At 48.1% G+C, this 16670-nt stretch overlaps 1 protein-coding gene across 1 annotated transcript in view; it reads right to left on the bottom strand.

Moving 5' to 3' along the window:
- Nucleotides 1–16670, bottom strand: part of ITM2A (integral membrane protein 2A) — a 111479-nt gene that overhangs the window by 27926 nt on the left and 66883 nt on the right. Inside the window, exon 5 of the mRNA XM_085607843.1 lies at nt 6678–6828. Within this exon, the coding sequence (XP_085463969.1) occupies nt 6678–6828 (151 nt within the window). The remainder of the gene's footprint in view (nt 1–6677; nt 6829–16670) is intronic.

The following is a 16670-nucleotide window of genomic DNA, read 5'->3' as shown; positions in this document are numbered from 1 at the left end:
TCACAGTTGGGCTTGGTGGTGCCAGGCTTTTCCCTGTAGTTATGTTGTCCCTGTTCCACCAAGTTCTCTTCCTGCACTGCGTGCGTAACAACCACTAGATCTTCCCAACTTCCGCTTGCCTGTGACCATTGCTGTTGTAGCCATTCTTGGAATGGTCTCATGTGAAGTCGTACATTTGGGACCAGGTGGATACAGGACGCCATCATCCCCATGATCTTGCTCACTGTTCTCACGGTCAGAACTCGCCCCTTCTGGTAGAGGCTCGTATCCTTCAGTAGGGCTTCTGCTCTGTCGCTGGGCACGACTGTTCTGTTTATGGTGTTGATTTTTGCTCCCAGGAAAATCTTCACCTGTTCTGGCTTCATTGATGACTTCCCCCAGTGTATAGAGAACCCCAGGTTCGTCAGTGTCTTTGTCACCTGTGCTGCGTGTTTCTCGCACTTCTTGTTGGTGTTTGCTTTGATCAGCCAGTCGTCTAGGTAAGGGTACACATGAATCCCCTTCCTCCGTAGGTATGCTGCGACTGCCGACAGGCATTTTGTGAATACCCTTGGTGCTGATTTTAGCCCGAAGGCCAGGGTCGTGAATTGGTAATGATCCTGGTTGATGCTGAATCTTAAAAGTCTTTTGTGCCTTCTGTTTATTGGGATGTGCAGGTAGGCATCTTTGAGATCCACGGTGGACATGAAGTCTCCGTCCCTTATTTGGGGCAGCACCTCCTGTAGTGATGTCATTTTGAACTTTTGCGTTCTGATGTATTTGTTTAGGTATCGCAGATCCAGGATGGGTCTGAGATTTCCGTCTACTTTTGGTACCACAAAGTAGTTCGAGTAGACCCCTTTGTTCCTTTCCTTGTAAGGCACTGGCTCGATGGCTCTCTTTTCGAGCAGCTTCTGTGTTTCCTCTCTGAGTTGAGCAAGCTCCTGACCTGAGCGTTGCCTTTTTTTTGGTTTTCTGTTTGGAGGCGTCCCCTCCAAATCCACGCAGTAACCGTGTTGTAGGACGTTCAGTATCCACTTGTCCGTGGTTATACGTTGCCATTCCTGTAGGTAGAGGCCCAGTCTTCCGCCTACCGGTGTTGGATGTTCGTAGGCGATCAGGTCTCTTCCCCCCCCTCGTTGTATTTGCACTGCGCCTCACCCCTGGGGGTATGTTGTGGGTGGGCGTCCCCATGCGTGCCAGGTCACTTCGATGAGGGTTGGTCACCCCCTCGTCTCCTTTGGCCACGTCAGTTTCCCCTCCCGCGAAAGGACTGGCCCCGAGGCTGGTACTGCCAGTTTTGTTTTTGCTGACTTTGCTGGCCGTGACTTTCACCCTGCTGTCCTTGCTGGAACGTCTGGTGCGACGCTCCATGCTGGTTACCCCCTCTACCGTAGGGTCTCCTAGTTGGGAGTGCATCTTCTCATCCCCCTGAACTGTAGGGCCCCCATGGACCTTGCCGTCTCGTTCTCTTTCTTCAGCTGGGTGAGCTTTTCGTCCACTGTCGCCCTGCATAGTGTTTCCCCGTTGAAAGGGGTGTTTAATATGTTGCTCTGCACCTCCTGTTTGAATCCAGAGATTCTCAGCCAGGCCTGTCTTCTTTCGGTGATCCCTATGGCCATCAGCCTGCTTGAAGTTTCCGCCAATGCCGTCTTAATGCATGAATTGGCTATATTTTTACCTTCTTCCACAAGGTGGGAGGCTCTTTGGCGGTACTCTTCAGGGAGTTGTTTCACTAGTTCCCCCATCTCGTCCCAGTGCTGGTACTGGTGTCGATTGAGAAGCGCGTTGGAATTCGCCATACGCCAGTGCAAGGCGGCGTTCCTTTTGACCTTCCTCCCAGTGAGGTCCATCCTCCTGCTTTCCTTATCGGGGGGGTGGCCCCGAGGTCGCTGGCACGTTGGCCCTTCTCCTGGCCGTGGAAGCGATGATGGAGTCGGCAGTGACCGCTCCCTTGATGTAAGGCGGGTCCAGGGAGGAGCGCTTGTACTTCTCCGTCCTGGGCGTGATGGACCGGCATGTTGCTGGTTCCTTAAAGGCCTCCTTCCCTTGGTTCATTACACTTTGGAGCATGGGAAGGAACTGGCTCCTCGTCTGAATGGGGAGCAGCGTTTCGAGAAGGAAATCAGCTTTCGGTTTCTCCTCGTCCAGTTTTACCCCAAAGGCTGCTGCAGCACTCCTGACGACCATATTGTAAACCCCGATGCCGTCAGGCGGCGAAGGCCTCGAAGGATGTGTCCACGGGCTCGTCGGGATTTTCGGCGTCGATGTCTTGCCATTCCAGCTCGTGAGTGGTTGATGGCGCCGAGTCGTGGAACGACTGCTGGTCGTCTTCCTCGTCTTTGCCTTCATAGTAGGTGGCTTCCTCCTCCTCCTCCTCATGATCTCTCGGCAGCCCTTCGGTGTCGAATTCGTCCTGTTCCTCGATCTCGACGATGTCCGTCGACGGAGCCGTTGGAATTCTGAAGTGTTTCATTTTGACGTCGAACTCCTTCTTCCTCTGAAGGATGCTCTCCATCTCCGCCTCGAGACTTCTCTTTTTTTTCTCCATCTCGGAGATGCTTTCGACGGAGCTTGCGTCGACGCTGGCTTGTCTTTCTGCGAACGCCCCGTTTCGTGGGCTATCTTCGACGAACTCTGCCTTTCGGCGTCTTTCGGCACCAGGGAGTCCTTTTCGCAGGATCCGCTCGGCCTTTTGTCCACGGATCCACCCTTGGTCGAAGTTTTCGGCGCCCGTGCTCCTTTTGAGGACTTTGACTTAGATTTTCTTGAGTCACTCTCAGGTTTTCGAGGCCCTTTCGGGGGTTTTGAACTCGACGATTCTCTTACCTCGTCAGGCGTTTTCTTGTCGGTCTCTACGACCGTGAAGTTTTCGGGTTCCTCGGCGATGTTGTCCTCATCGTCGGTGGAGAGGCCCAGATCGTAAAGCGACGGGGCCTTACCCTTGCCTTCCATGCTGAAGTTGGCTCTTCTCTGGCGTTCTCTCACCCAGAGCGTCTTCGGCGCGAAAGCTGAACAGGCGTTGCAGTTCTTGCTCGGGTGGTCGATCGGTAGGCAAAGGTTGCAGACCGGATGCTGGTCCTTCTGCGCGAACTTGTGGTGGCAGTTAGGGCAGAATTTGAACGGTGTCTTGTCCATTGCGCTCAGAGCCTCCGAGTGCGCATTTTCCAAGGGCGTCGAAGAAAATTCGTGAAAACTCTTCCTTCTTCGCGTCCCGGATGCAAGTTATTCCTCTGTGAGATCTTAGTAGTTCTTTCCTCGACGAAACTCGCGTTTTCTCCTTCTTCCTTCGATTGAAATCCTGGAGCTTCTCGATGACGATCCAGACCCAACGGCGGAAAAAAGAATCTGAAGATGGCGCCCCAAAGGTGGGACTTCCGCAGGAAGCACGACGACGTCACGAGAGGTTCACCAAATGGTGGGACGTCGACACCCACCTGGGCTACAAAAAAAGAAGAAAGACTACGAATCCGGACCCAACCACCAGATCGCGGAATAATGCACAGCATAGTGAATCCAGAAAGATTCACGCTGCAAAACTCTTATATTTTGGAGTATAGCAACGATGGTTCTCACACAAGGAACTCTGGGGAAATAATGCCAATTTTATGTGCTCATATTTACCGTTCAAATCTCGCTACCACATAATTGGATTGACCATTTGTACAATTAAGCCCTGATGAAGTTCAATGTGAATTGAACGAAACATGTTGGCTGGAGCCTGTTTTTTATACAATTGAAATAAAGAAGAATACAAAACAAAGGAACATTTGTCCATTGATCATTTATTTTGGAAGAGAAAGAATTTAGTGGTGCACCTTTCCTAAATTATCTATCAGTGCTTGCATTAACAAACTGAGATCTAATAACAAACAGTGCATTTCCCACTTATGAGTTTACCTAGATTCATTTTGCCTTTGAGGTGTGTGCAGTATTTTCTATCCAGTAATATGAAAGTGAAAGACCAACAAAACTGTTAAGAGACAGATCTGGCTTCCTTGCACTACTCCGAGCCACAAGTGAACACAAATGGAAAAAAAACCCACCAAAATATAGCTGTGTGTGACAGGTGCATGCTCTTCAGGAAACTACTAAGACAAGCCTCACTTCCTCGCTGTCCCCACTCCCCTTGACAATCCTATCCAGTGAGGAGGGGGGGGGGGGGGGGGGGGGGAAGAGGAGAAGGTGGCGGCATGGGGGCAGGCTATGTCGAAGGGACTTGGTAGACATTTCAGCAAGCGAGGAGTAAGTTGAAGAGCACTGTTCTTGGGAATGCCTAGGACGTCGGGTATCACGGTGTGCTTTTGGGCCATCATAACGTCTGGGATGGCTTCTGTACAGGCTGCAACACATAGCTTGGTCTAATCTGAGGTGGCATAGTGGGCAAAAGAACGATCGGCTGGAAAGCTACTCCAAGGATTTGCCCTTGGTTAGCATTATTGCAAGCATCCTCCCATCACCTTCTGTGTCTCTGATGAAACGGCTGCCTTTGGCAGTGAGCTAGGCCCTGAGATTATACTCTGAATTTTCTGTAGTGTTGGTGGAACCGATCGGCTGGTGAGAGTAAGCCCAAGGGAAATGTAGCGACCTTTAAAAAGTACTAAAGCAAAGTCTGCCTTTTCTCCAAAAAGTCTGGAACCACCAAAAGACATGTCCAGTAGGAAGGCCTGGAAGTCACCAGAAAAACCTGTGCACAATGACTGATCATGACACTGGTGTCCATAGCATGGTCCCCAGTGCCAATGTCACCCCTCAATCATATCTTGCAGCATCTTACACGCGCTGAATTAATTAGGCAAGGACATTGATGTCCATATTCTAAAAGATGCATTTGTCTTTGCCCTAGAAAGAAACAGAGTTCAGGTACTGAAAAGCAAATCTGTCAGAAGATAACTTCCTCTGGCAAAGGTATGAATACACTTTGACTCCGTATCTGGCACTGCTGAAGGAAACACATTAGGTTTGACCTTGTTGTACACCAAGCTCTCAGGGGTAGGTTGCAGAGTTAGCAAAGCTCTCTTGGGGCTAATCTATGCCACCAAGTTCCCAAGTGCCAAACCCAGGTGAGCCAAACTACTTCATCCATCATTCCATCAGTGTGTCTGTTGCGGCCTCATTTAATGGTAACAAAAAAGCTCCGATGTAGCAGGTTTAGACTTGGTTTGGTGTAAGAAAGTGGCTTATTATTGGAGGTAGACAAGTGTCCACTTCAAAGGACAAGGCCACAATCTGCTAGATATCACAAAAATTAAAGAAGTAGCTATCACATAAATTAAATAAAATAAATCTCTGCTCAATCCCCGGTAATACAAAACAAAGCTGTTGGGCTTAAATCAAAGGCAATGTTAAAATATTTAAGCAATGTGTATACAGTAGAAAAAGTAAAAAAGAAAAAAATCCACAACAAACTTTTGCAACTGAGAAAACTTTTATGAGTGAAATAAGAACAAAACAAAGATCCAATAAGGGCAGCTGGAGATATGAATGTTTACATATTTAAGATTGGTGCACATCACCAAAAAGCACAAATGATGGCCTTTGGGAGCAGCAGACTGGGCCATAAGCGATTTAGGGCTAACTGTGATGCAGCCCTAGTTGGAGACAATAACTGGATTGGTCTCGGTGAAAGTCTGGAGGTCAAACAGATTCAAGTCCTAATGTAGAACGGGACTTGGTCATTTTTTGAGAGGAAAAATCCGGGTCGCAGCATAAATTGTAGCCACTGCAGTGGAAGCTTAAGGTGGATTCTTGAAGCAGGTCGGTCCTGCTGGAGCTGTGGAGATTTACCACTGAAAAGCTTCTACGACCCAACACAGAATTGATCGTTTTTTTACCAGAGGTACTGGGAGCCTTGACCAGGACAAAGCTGAAATTCAATCAGACACCATGGAACTGCCGGTTGGATACTTTTTTCGCAGGTCCCCTGAAACTCTAGAGGAAAGTTTGTGTAAAGTTTCCAAATGTTTTGTTTGGCGCTCATACAACCACTGGTCTACACTTTAAGGGCTTCGGTACCTCAGGGGATGGCACTAAGACTGGTCGGGTGTCAAGCAGACCCCAACAGCAAAATCAAGTCCTGGTTCAATTGCCTTTGGTCAGCTGGGAACTTCCAGAAAAAGAACTATTGCACCGTGTGTCCTTGTAGCCACACAGGAGTTCTGTCAACTGATCATTGGTGTCCAAATCTTTGACATGAGTAGAAGAGGGAGCAGGTCCACTCCTTCAGGGCTGTTCTCAGGACACAGATTCCAGATCCAGTCGACCTCTAGTTTTTTCAAAGGTCCAGAAGGTGTTCTGAGGATAGTACCATGACGTGGCAAATGTATGCCTTGCACGAGCTAGTGAGTGGGCTGACTCCCTTATGAACAAGGCAGACTTATCTACTTTTTCAGCAGTTTTGGTTTGTCCTACTACAACAATCCCACAGTGCCCTTCATTCTCAAAGTCCAAGATGGGGAAATCCTTTTCCCCTTGTGCAAAGACTGTGTACCTATTCAGAGGTGTGGCATGCATAATGGTAACCTCTAGTTGCCTATGATTTCAAAGGATGCATGCAGTGTTGAAGGCTGAAAACTAAGCATGCTTCCCCAATGGAAGTTCTCAGAAGACTGAATGGGTTAAATTGTTATTCCGCGTACTTTTGGCAAACTGCAAGAACACATATGAAAGAGAAAAAATACTTAATAAAATAACCTTACCAATGATGTGATCTCTGCGCTGAAGCCTGAAAGTCTTTTTCCCAGCACAGAGTTGGTAAATGAAGATACCCAGTTCTGAGACATCATCAATCTCCTCTGTCACTATCATTTCTTCGTGGATTAGATAGGTCTGTGGCAGGTAGGAACCAGTCTGAAAAATAGGGGAACTATTACTCATGTTGCCATTATATTAGTACTTTTCTAAGAGCACAATTAAAAATACCTGAAGGGTTATTTTCATGTAATTCAAGTCCTCTATCAAGGGCATGGTTTCTGGATTCATAACCAATAAAACATGTAGATGTATATGTATAATCCAGGAACACAGTATAAACAGATAATTTTGCATTTAAAACTAATTCTTTTAAAGGAACACATGCTTACTGAAAGCAATCTTTATTTTCAGAGACAATCCGCAAAATTAAAGTAGATTTGAATTAGACTGTCAAAACGCCAGAAAATAGATTAAAATCCAGAGCAGAAAACAGTGCCCCCAAGCATTAGCTCATGCGTATACATCCCATTTACTGATTTAGAAAGTAGCACTTTCCTAAAATAGACAATATGATCAGTTTGGCAGTTATTTTTTAATAGTTAAAGTGGAGTAAGGATGCAGTAAGTAAAAACTAACTAAATACTTAGTTCAAGAGGAAACTGGCAGGAGATACATCAAGTCAAAGAAAATGCCCGTGACTAAAAGGAATAGGTTACTTACCCAGAAAATATTCTCGGTTCATAGATGCACATGCTCTGCATGCTCCTGCCATCTAGAGTTGGGCTGAGACGTGTCAAGTTGCTTTTGTTTGAAAAAGTCTCTTCCAATCACAAGGTGTCCTGTGATGCCTCCCATAGTAGGGAATGAGCTTGGGCACCAACTCCACTGTTAAGACTGTTTTCCACAGAGCAGGCGAGTGCAAGTATGGCGGGGCCAGTAGCGAGAACGTGGTGACCATGCAAATTACGTATAAAAGTAAGGTAAATGTTTAATGTTAGAGACGTGCAAATAAGGCACTTACTCGGAGTAGGAGGATGGACGCATGTGCATCTACAGCACTTAAAGCTGTAAACAGATACTCAAGGCAAGTAAGAAATTCCGTTCATAGCATGCGTGGCTGTAGAAACCCATTATCTGCATAAACTGAAAAGGAGTACTCCCCTAAGCTGAGGTTAGTCAGTGAATGATGCAGATGTTTGAAACAGAGTTCTTAATACAGTTTGGCCAACTCTTGCATCAGGTTCAGAGATTTGTGATGGAGCATCTCTCCTTTGTGGCTGGAGAGGAGCCTGGAGTGCATTTTCAGGAGCTTGCTGTACCAGTACTCTTGTGGCCACGCTGAAGGCTTATGCAAAGATGATGAATCATTTTCTCGAAAAGACATTGCACCTGGTTTCTGGTTGCTAAAACCTGCTGGTGTAGCACCAGCATTTCTTGTTGCTTCGGGTGGCGAACAAGTTCAGCATGGGACAACCCCACTTGGGGACGATTTAGTCCACTTGATACTGGTGGAGCTCTCACTCATGGAAGTCTGATACTGTTCAACTGAGCAGGTCTACCTGATCGGTGGGGCGTCCTGGTAGATGTTATATGGTATCGTAGTTTTTGAGGCAGACAACACAGTATATCGATCGTACAACTTTCCTCATGACTACGGCATATCAATGACCTGGTGTTTTCAACTTCAGTCCTGACACTACCGCCACTTTTCTTGACACTGCAGGATCCTGTCGTTTTCTTGACTATGATAATTCTGTTCTTATTGGTTTATCTCATCTATTCTTTAACATTGTAAAGCTTACCTTTCTGGACACTACTTTATCCAGTATTTTCTCTCAAATGTGATACTATTGTTATCGCTCCGCTCTCTGTATACCGGTACAGGGCAAGTCATGTTTGTGCTATATAAAACCATCAAATTAAATAAAAGTAGCAGTTGTGCCTCTTCCATGAGAGGCAGGGACCTAGTTCTTTCCTGCTTGGCGATGAAAAACATCACTGCTAATATGTCAATCCTGACGAGGACCTCTTGACCTGCCACTTTCGAAGAAAGGATTGTAAGGCCATGAAAAAAGCTGGCACTCTATATTAGTGTACCAAAACGAGAGGACACTGTGCAGAGTCGAGGCAATCCTTATTGGTTTACAGAGGAAAACAGAACACAAAATGCTCTATCTTGTGGTAAGTTGGTGAGCAGTTTAGGCTTATCAGAGGATAGTGTTAAGCACTTATTGCACAGTGAGACACAATAAGTAAATCAAACACCAAATAATAAAAATAACAGATTTTTATATGCGTTTAGACACCAAGATCATCATACTCTAGTACTTTTCAAGATAGTGATTTTTCAAAACTTTGAAAATGCACTCTATTGAATCTTTAAAGCAGTAATGCTATCCTATGGGGGAAATATATACTGCATTGTGTCAGTTTGCAACAACTTACAGAACTGCTCCTCTGGACTGGAGTTAAGTATGGGGCAAGGTAGCACCAACTGATCAACTTGGTTGGCTCTCAGGTGTCGGGGTGCAGAGGTACTTTGCAGCACTGGGTGCCCCAATAAAGTCAATGGGAGACAGTCCTCTTGAAAAAAGGCTGCAAGTAGGGACTGAAAGGCCAGTCCAGATGAAACCACAGGGGGCTAAGGTCTTGGGCACACTGGGATACAGGCGGTCCACTCGGGTTGGAGGGCTCCTGTGCAGTGGGGCTTTGTCCAGTGGGGTTGCACTGTTAAAGACACTTATGGTTCTCGGTCCCTACAGAAAGAGGCTGCAGGTGGGGAGAGGGGGACCATTCTGGCCAACCAAAGAGCGGGCTCAGCTCTTGAGGGTTTGAGAACCATGTTGGCACTGTCGCCTCCCTCGCATTCTGACTGATGAGTGTGGGTGCAAGGGTCCTTTGAGGTCTTGGGATGCGGTAGGTCAAAAACTCCAGTAGGAAACTGGCTCTTTATGGGGTATGCCAGTTAGTGGTTATATCGTATAATGAATCTAGATATTACCCCTGAAGTGTACAGGGCTCAATATAAACCCAAAGGGCTATATTTGTGGTAGTGTGGTCAAGCAGCCTTAGGCCTAACCGAGAGGTGTGTAAGACATTTATTATGCACACAGTGATTAACAAATGACACATGGCACAAAAAGGAGATCCACACCAATTTTAGAAAAATAAGCTTCTTTCAATGTTTATTTTAAGACCAAGAAATACGTAAAAAGGTAAGTACATTTTACAAGAAGGAATATGCTACATACCAGTATGCATCTGTTCTTGGCATGTAGAGCTGCAGATCTACACACTTTTGCATAGATCGCCATCTGGTGTTGGGCCCGGATGTTTGCAGTTTGTTTTTCCTCTTGGAAAGTCTTTGGAAGTCACGAGGTCGGTGACTCCTCCCTTGGATCGTATTGCGCATGGGCTTCGGCTCCATCCTCAGATTGTTTTTCGCCAACAGGGAAAGATGGAGCGTAGTAATAACAGTGAAGAAACCCATGTGTGTTGTATCTAAATAAGATAGACTGGAACAGATACAGGTAGCCGGGGAGGCGTGTGTAGATCTGCAGCTCTACATGCCAAGAACAGATGCATACTGGTAAGTAGCATATTCCGTTCGAGGCATATGAGCTGCAGATTACACACTTTTACATAGACTATATAGCAGTTCCCAACCTTAGCATCGACTACCGGTATCTGTTGCAGTTGTTTGAAATAGTGTTTTTTGTACAGCCTGGCCCACACTAGCTTGTTGCTTGGTTTGCACATCTACACAGTAATGTTTAGTGAAGGTGTGCGGTGTTGACGATGTAGCTGCATTGCAGATATCATCTAATGGGATGTTCCCTAGAAAAGCCATAGAAGCCCCTATTTTTCGTGTAGAGTGGGCTTTAGGGGGAACAGATAGCGTTCGTTTTCCTTTGTGGTGGCAAATCTGTATGCATTTTACAATCCACCTAGCTATCCCGGATTTTGAGATGGGGTTGCCTTTGTGTGGTGGAGAGAAAGACAAATAGTTGTTTGGTCTTTCTGAAAGGTTGTGTTCTCTGGATATAGTAAAGTAAGGCCCGTTTAACATCTAGCGTGTGTAGAGCCCTTTCTGCACCAGTTTGAGGTTGCGAGAAAAATACCAGTAATTCTACCGATTGGTTTAGATGAAAAGGGGAAATTACTTTAGGTAGGAATTTTGGGTTGGTACGCAGAACAACCTTGTTCTGGTGCATTTGGAGAAAACGTTCTTGTATGGCAAGTGCTTGTATCTCACTGACCCTTCTAAGGGAAGTGATGGCTACAAGAAAAGCTGTTTTCCATGTGAGAAATTGCAGTTCGCATTTATGCAAAGGTTCAAAGGGCGGTCCCATTAGCCTTGTGAGAACTATATTTAAGTTCCACACAGGTGAGGGTGGTACTCTGGGGGGAATTATTCGTTTCAGGCCTTCAATGAAGGCTTTAATGGCAAGCACTCTGAAAAGTGATGGGTGCTGTCTGTTTTGCAGGTAAGCGGCAATTGCTGCGAGGTGTAGCCGAATGGATGTATATGCTAGGTTACACCTTTGTAGATGGAGTAAATAGCATATGATGTGTTGTATAGATACGTCTAGAGGATTGATTGTGTTGTTATGGCAACAAATCTTTTCCACTTGGCAGCGTAGCAGGCTCTAGTGGTAAGGCGTCTAGCTTCTCTGATGACGTTCATACAGTCAGGGGGAAGGTTAAGGTATCCGAATTCTAGGATCTCAGGAGCCAGTTCGCAAGGGTGAGCTGAGCTGGGTCCGGGTGTCTGATCTCTCCATGGTTCTGGGTTAGGAGGCATGGTGAGAGGTGGTACTACCGAGAGTTCCAGCAGCGGTTGTCTGGCCCACGTTGGAGCTACTATGATCAGTGTGAGGGAATGCTGTTGTAGCTTTCGCACCACTAATGGAATTAGTGGGAGAGGTGGAATGGCGTACGCAAATTTGCCTGACCAGTTCATCCATATCGCATTGCCTTTGGACAATGGGTATGGGTATCTGGCGGCGAAGCTTGGGCATTTTTTGTTTTCGTGGGTGGCTTAGAGGGTGGCGAAGAGGTCTATCTGTGGATGCCCCCACATTTGAAAGAACGGGTGAAGAACCTGCGGGTGAAGTTCCCACTCGTGGATCTGCTGCGTCTGTCTGCTGAGCAGATCTGCCATGGTGTTTTGGACTCCTGGGACATGTTGGGCTAGGAGAAAGACTTTGTGCGGAATTGCCCATCTCCATATGCTCTGTGCTAGTTGAGAGAGCTGTGAAGAGTGTGTGCCGCCTTGTTTTTGAATGTAGTACATGGCCGTCATGTTGTCTGTGCGAATGAGGACTGCCTTGCCTAAAATTTGTGGTTGAAAGGATTTTAGTGCTAGAAAGATTGCCAGTAACCCCAGATGGTTGATATGGAGTAACCTTTGTTGCGGTGTCCATGTGCCCTGCACTGGGAGGTGTAATAAATGAGCTCCCCAGCCGGAGAGCGATGAGTCTGTTAGTATTACTTGTGGAACCGGGTCCAGGAACAGTCGACCTTTGGAAAGATTTGTGGTGTTCCACCACTGCAGAGAGCGATGGGTGCAACCGTCTACCAACACCAGATCTGTCAGTTGCCCCTGGGCCTGGTTCCATTGGTGCGCTAAGCACTCTTGGAGTGGACGCATCTGGAGTCTTGCGTGAGGCACTATGAAAATGCAAGAGGCCATTATCCCGATCAGTTGCATAAACACTCTTGCTGGAAGGGAGTGTTGAGGTTTGAATCTTTGACGCAAAGCCTGAATGCTTGCAATCCTGGCCGGATTGGGATAGGCTATGGCTTTTGAGGTGTTTATAGTGGCACTGAGGTATTGCTGTATGTGGGATGGTGTTAGCTGGGACTTTTGGTCGTTCACCGTGAAGCCTAGCTGGTGAAGTAGTTGGATTGTAGTGGCGGTGTGGTGTACACATTGGTTGTAGGACGTGGCTTTTATCAGCCAGTCGTCCAAATATGGGAAGACGTGAATGTGCTGTCTTCTGAGGTGTGCCGCCACTACCGCTAGGCACTTGGTGAATACCCTTGGTGCTGTTGTGACCCCGAATGGGAGCACCTTGAACTGGTAGTGTTGCCCGTCCACTACAAATCGGAGGTACTTTCTGTGAGCATGGTGTACCGGAATGTGAAAGTATGCGTCTTTCAAGTCCAGTGTGGTGAGAAAGTCGTTCTGGGAAAGGAGCGGAAGTACCTGCTGAAGCGTTACCATGTCTGAAAATGGTCTGAATGTATGTATGTGTTTAGGGGCCGGAGATCTAGAATAGGTCGTAGAGTCTTGTCTCTTTTTGGTATTAGAAAATATAGGGAGAAGACCCCTAAATTTTGCTGATTGGCGGGAACTTGTTCTATTGCCTGTTTTTGTAGGAGGGAGATTACCTCCTGTTTTAGTAATGTGGAATGTTCTTGTGACATTGGGCGTTGCCTGGGTGGAATGTTTGGGGGGGGGGGGTAGATGTCAATTCTAGGCAGTACCCTGAGCGAATAATTTGGGTCACCCATTTGTCTGAGGTGATGTTCTCCCAGACCTGAAGAAGCCTGCCCCCGACCGGAGTAGGATGTCTGGAGGGAGCGGGGGGTGGGGGGGGTGAGAAGTCATTGGGTATGCGGTGTGGCAGCGCGGGCGGTATTTGTTTTGCCTCTGCCTTTATTGTTATTGCCCCTATAGCCGCCTCTTTGATAACCCCTTGTGAAGGTGGACTGAGCAGGGGATTTGTAGGAAGTGGACGCGCTGAGGAGTAGCCTCTAGCCGTACCCCGAAAGGAAGAGCGGCGAAAGGAGCGCCTAGGAGGGTGTGACTCTGCAGGGCTCCCATAAATTTTGCCGTATCAGTGTCCTTATTCATTTTCTCGAGGGCCTCATCTACCTTTGGGCCGAATAGGTGTTCTTGGTCAAAGGGATGATTTAGGATGGAGGCCTGTACCTCAGGTTTGAAACCTGATACTCTCAGCCAAGCATGGCGACAAAGGAGGACGCTAGTGTTAATGGCCCTGGAGGCTGTGTCTGCTGCATCTAAGGCACAGCGTATGGAGGTGTTATAGTCTTACCCTTTTGAATTAATTCATTGGCCCTATTTTTGTATCTTTCTGGGAGGTGGTGCATTATGGTTTCTAATTCATCATAATGCGCTCTATCGTATCTGGCCAATAGTGTTGGCGATACGCCATATATTGGCTGCCTGTGACGCAGTGCGCTTTCCTGACGCGTCCAGTAGCTTTGACTCTTTGTCAGGTGGTGGTGCTTCGCCTGACGCCTGGGAGTTTGACCTCTTCCGTGCAGTGGAAACCACTCGGGTATCTAGTGGCGCTGGCCCTTTGATATAGGCAGGATCTGTGGGGGCAGCTTTGTACTCTCTCTATGCGTGGGTTAATGACCCTAGCCCTGACTGGGTCCTTAAAAACCACTGGCGCATGTTTTATCACCCCCTTGAGCATAGGTAGTATGGAGGTAGACCTATGTGCGGTATCAAAGGTGTCGAGGAGGAAATCCTCCTCTACTGGGTCAGTGTGTAGCTCTACCCCGTGATAATGTGCCGCCCTCTGAAGTAGGTGGTGGAAACCTAATGAGTCTTCCGGTGGAGATGGCCTGGAAGGGTAAAGGTCATCTTGTGGGACGTCTGGAATGTCTGGATTATTGTAGTTGTCCCATGGGTATGGGGATCCTGTAGGGGTGGGGTCTTGGGGCACATCCCCTGGATCGTAATATGGGTCCCCCTGATCATCATCGTCTGGAGACGTGGTCGGGGAGCGATGAGGTGGGGGTGGAGAAGGCGGAGGGGGCGGAGGCGGTGGGGAAGGCTTTCTGAAAGGGGAGGTAGCAGAGTCCTTCCTCTTGGGAGGTGGAGGCGGAGCCGGTTTGTCCAAATGTCTCTTTTTAGAAGAGAGTGCCAAACATCCAGTTTTTGCATCCTTGGTAAGAGTCTTTTGCAAGGGATCCGGTGTAAACAGTTCCTGTGACAATGTTTGTTCCGTCGGCGCCCAAGGTTTCGGGGCCGATTAATTTTTAGGCTTGTCCGTGCCGTGCTTAGCACTGGGCTTGGGAAGCTCAGTTTTCTTGGTCGGCGCGGAGGTGGGCTTCGGCGTGGAAGTGTCGGTGCCGAGGGCCTTATGGGGTTTGGTCGGTACCGAAGATGGCGTTGGTACGGAAAGGCTGGGTTTCGACACCAAGGACTTTGGTGCGGAGCTCGGTGTCTAGGTAGAGGCCGGTTTCTTTTTCGGTGCCGAAGTGTGTTTCTCGGCACCGCTGGAGGGCTGGCTCGAGCCCGTGCCGCCGGAAGGCTTATTTGGCTTCTTCACCGGGCCCGAAGGTGGGGTGTGTGAAGAAGTGTCTCTGGTCTTGCCTAGGCCCGGAGGCGAAGGCGTGACCGAAGCCTTTTTGGGTGTGGGTGTGGGCGCGGGCGTGGGAGGGGGTAAAGTACTCACGACCCTCTGCGCCGGGGTGATGTCCTCCACATCGGAGTAGTCGGCTTCGGAAGCACTGACTAGGTACTCTTCGGTGTGCTGCTGTCCCGGATCTTCGACATCGTCCCCGAAGATGTCGACTGGCACGGAGGTCGAGGAGTGCGCCATGTTTCGTCTGGCTCTTCGATCTCGAATAGTCTTTTTCGATCTGAATGACTTGCAGGCCGGACAGTCTCGAGCCTCGTGTTCAGGGGAGAGGCAGAGGTTGCACACCTCATGAAGATCGGTGTCGGGGAATTTGGACCCACATTGAGGGCATTTCTTGAAAGGAGTTCTTTCCATCAGCCGGGACCGGAGCTTGGTTAGGCCCGAAGGCCGCCGTCGACGACTGGAAATCGAAGAGAAGGTGATTGAGGAGATCTGGATCTGAACAATACCGCGAGGATTCCGCTTCGATTGTCGAACTGGAAATGTTCGGAACCGGAGCACGAAGTATTACATCCGAGCCCGATGGCAGAAAAAAACAATCTGAGGATGGAGCCTAAGCCCATGCGCAATACGATCCAAGGGAGGAGTCACCGACCTCGTGACTTCCAAAGACTTTCCAAGAGGAAAAACAACCTGCAAACATCCGGGCCCAACACCAGATGGCGTTCTATGCAAAAGTGTGTAATCTGCAGCTCATATGCCTCGAACAAATACTTTTCACTTTAAAAAGGTGCTAACTTACAGGCTTCTTTGGGTTTAGGTTGCCTGTCTGCTGCTTGAGAGTGGGGGGCCACCACTTCTGGTAGTGAGCACCCTACGTCCACTCTCTCTCTCAGCTGAGGAGCCACCAACTCAGGCTGAACAGCCGCCTGACTAGTCGGGTCTTTTTGTGGTTCAGGTAGGGCTTCACCAGTGCCAACTTTAGAGTTCTTCTCTACTGGTGTAGAATTTCCTTGGCTCACTGGATCTGTGGCTAACAGTTTCCACCTTTTCTACAGTTCTTCTTTGGCTTCTTCTATTGGGGCTTACCTGAACTATCTGCAGGTTTAGCCCCCTCTTCCAGATTCCTTGTGTGAGGCCTTGCACTGGATTAGTAACTCACTTTGGCTCAGACCAACCTCTGGCTGGTCATTCCCAAGGAGACAGTCAAGAGGGATGTCTTTATTGACTACCACCTTTCTCCAGCTAAGGGACCCGGGTATTTCTAGGGGCACTACAGCCACAGGTCTAAAAGTAGCCTCCTTTGTGATAGACCTTACTATGTTTGTCTCACCTGGGACAAACTAGTTTGAGAGTATCAACCGGACATTCACCACAGAGTGACTGGCAGTTATCTCTCAGTGAAGTGGCTAGGATTCCATTCACCAGCAGGTGGTAGAAGAGTTTACTCCCCTCTGGAATCTCCAACTCACCTTTGGGGTGCACTTTCCAGTTGAAGGCTAGGACTTCCTCGTCTGAGTAACCCCCCTCAGAGGATACACTGGCAACCCCTGAAGTTACACTAGGGATCTGGCTTTCAGGACAGCCAGGAGCTTTGGATAGGTGCCCTGTCTGGTTGCATTTAAGGCATCAAGCCTTCTTGGGGTCCCAGTT

This window comes from Triturus cristatus, chromosome 5_2 (genome assembly GCF_964204655.1).
Source record: "Triturus cristatus chromosome 5_2, aTriCri1.1, whole genome shotgun sequence".
Classification (NCBI taxonomy): domain Eukaryota; kingdom Metazoa; phylum Chordata; class Amphibia; order Caudata; family Salamandridae; genus Triturus; species Triturus cristatus.
This window is presented reverse-complemented; position numbering and strand designations above follow the sequence as displayed.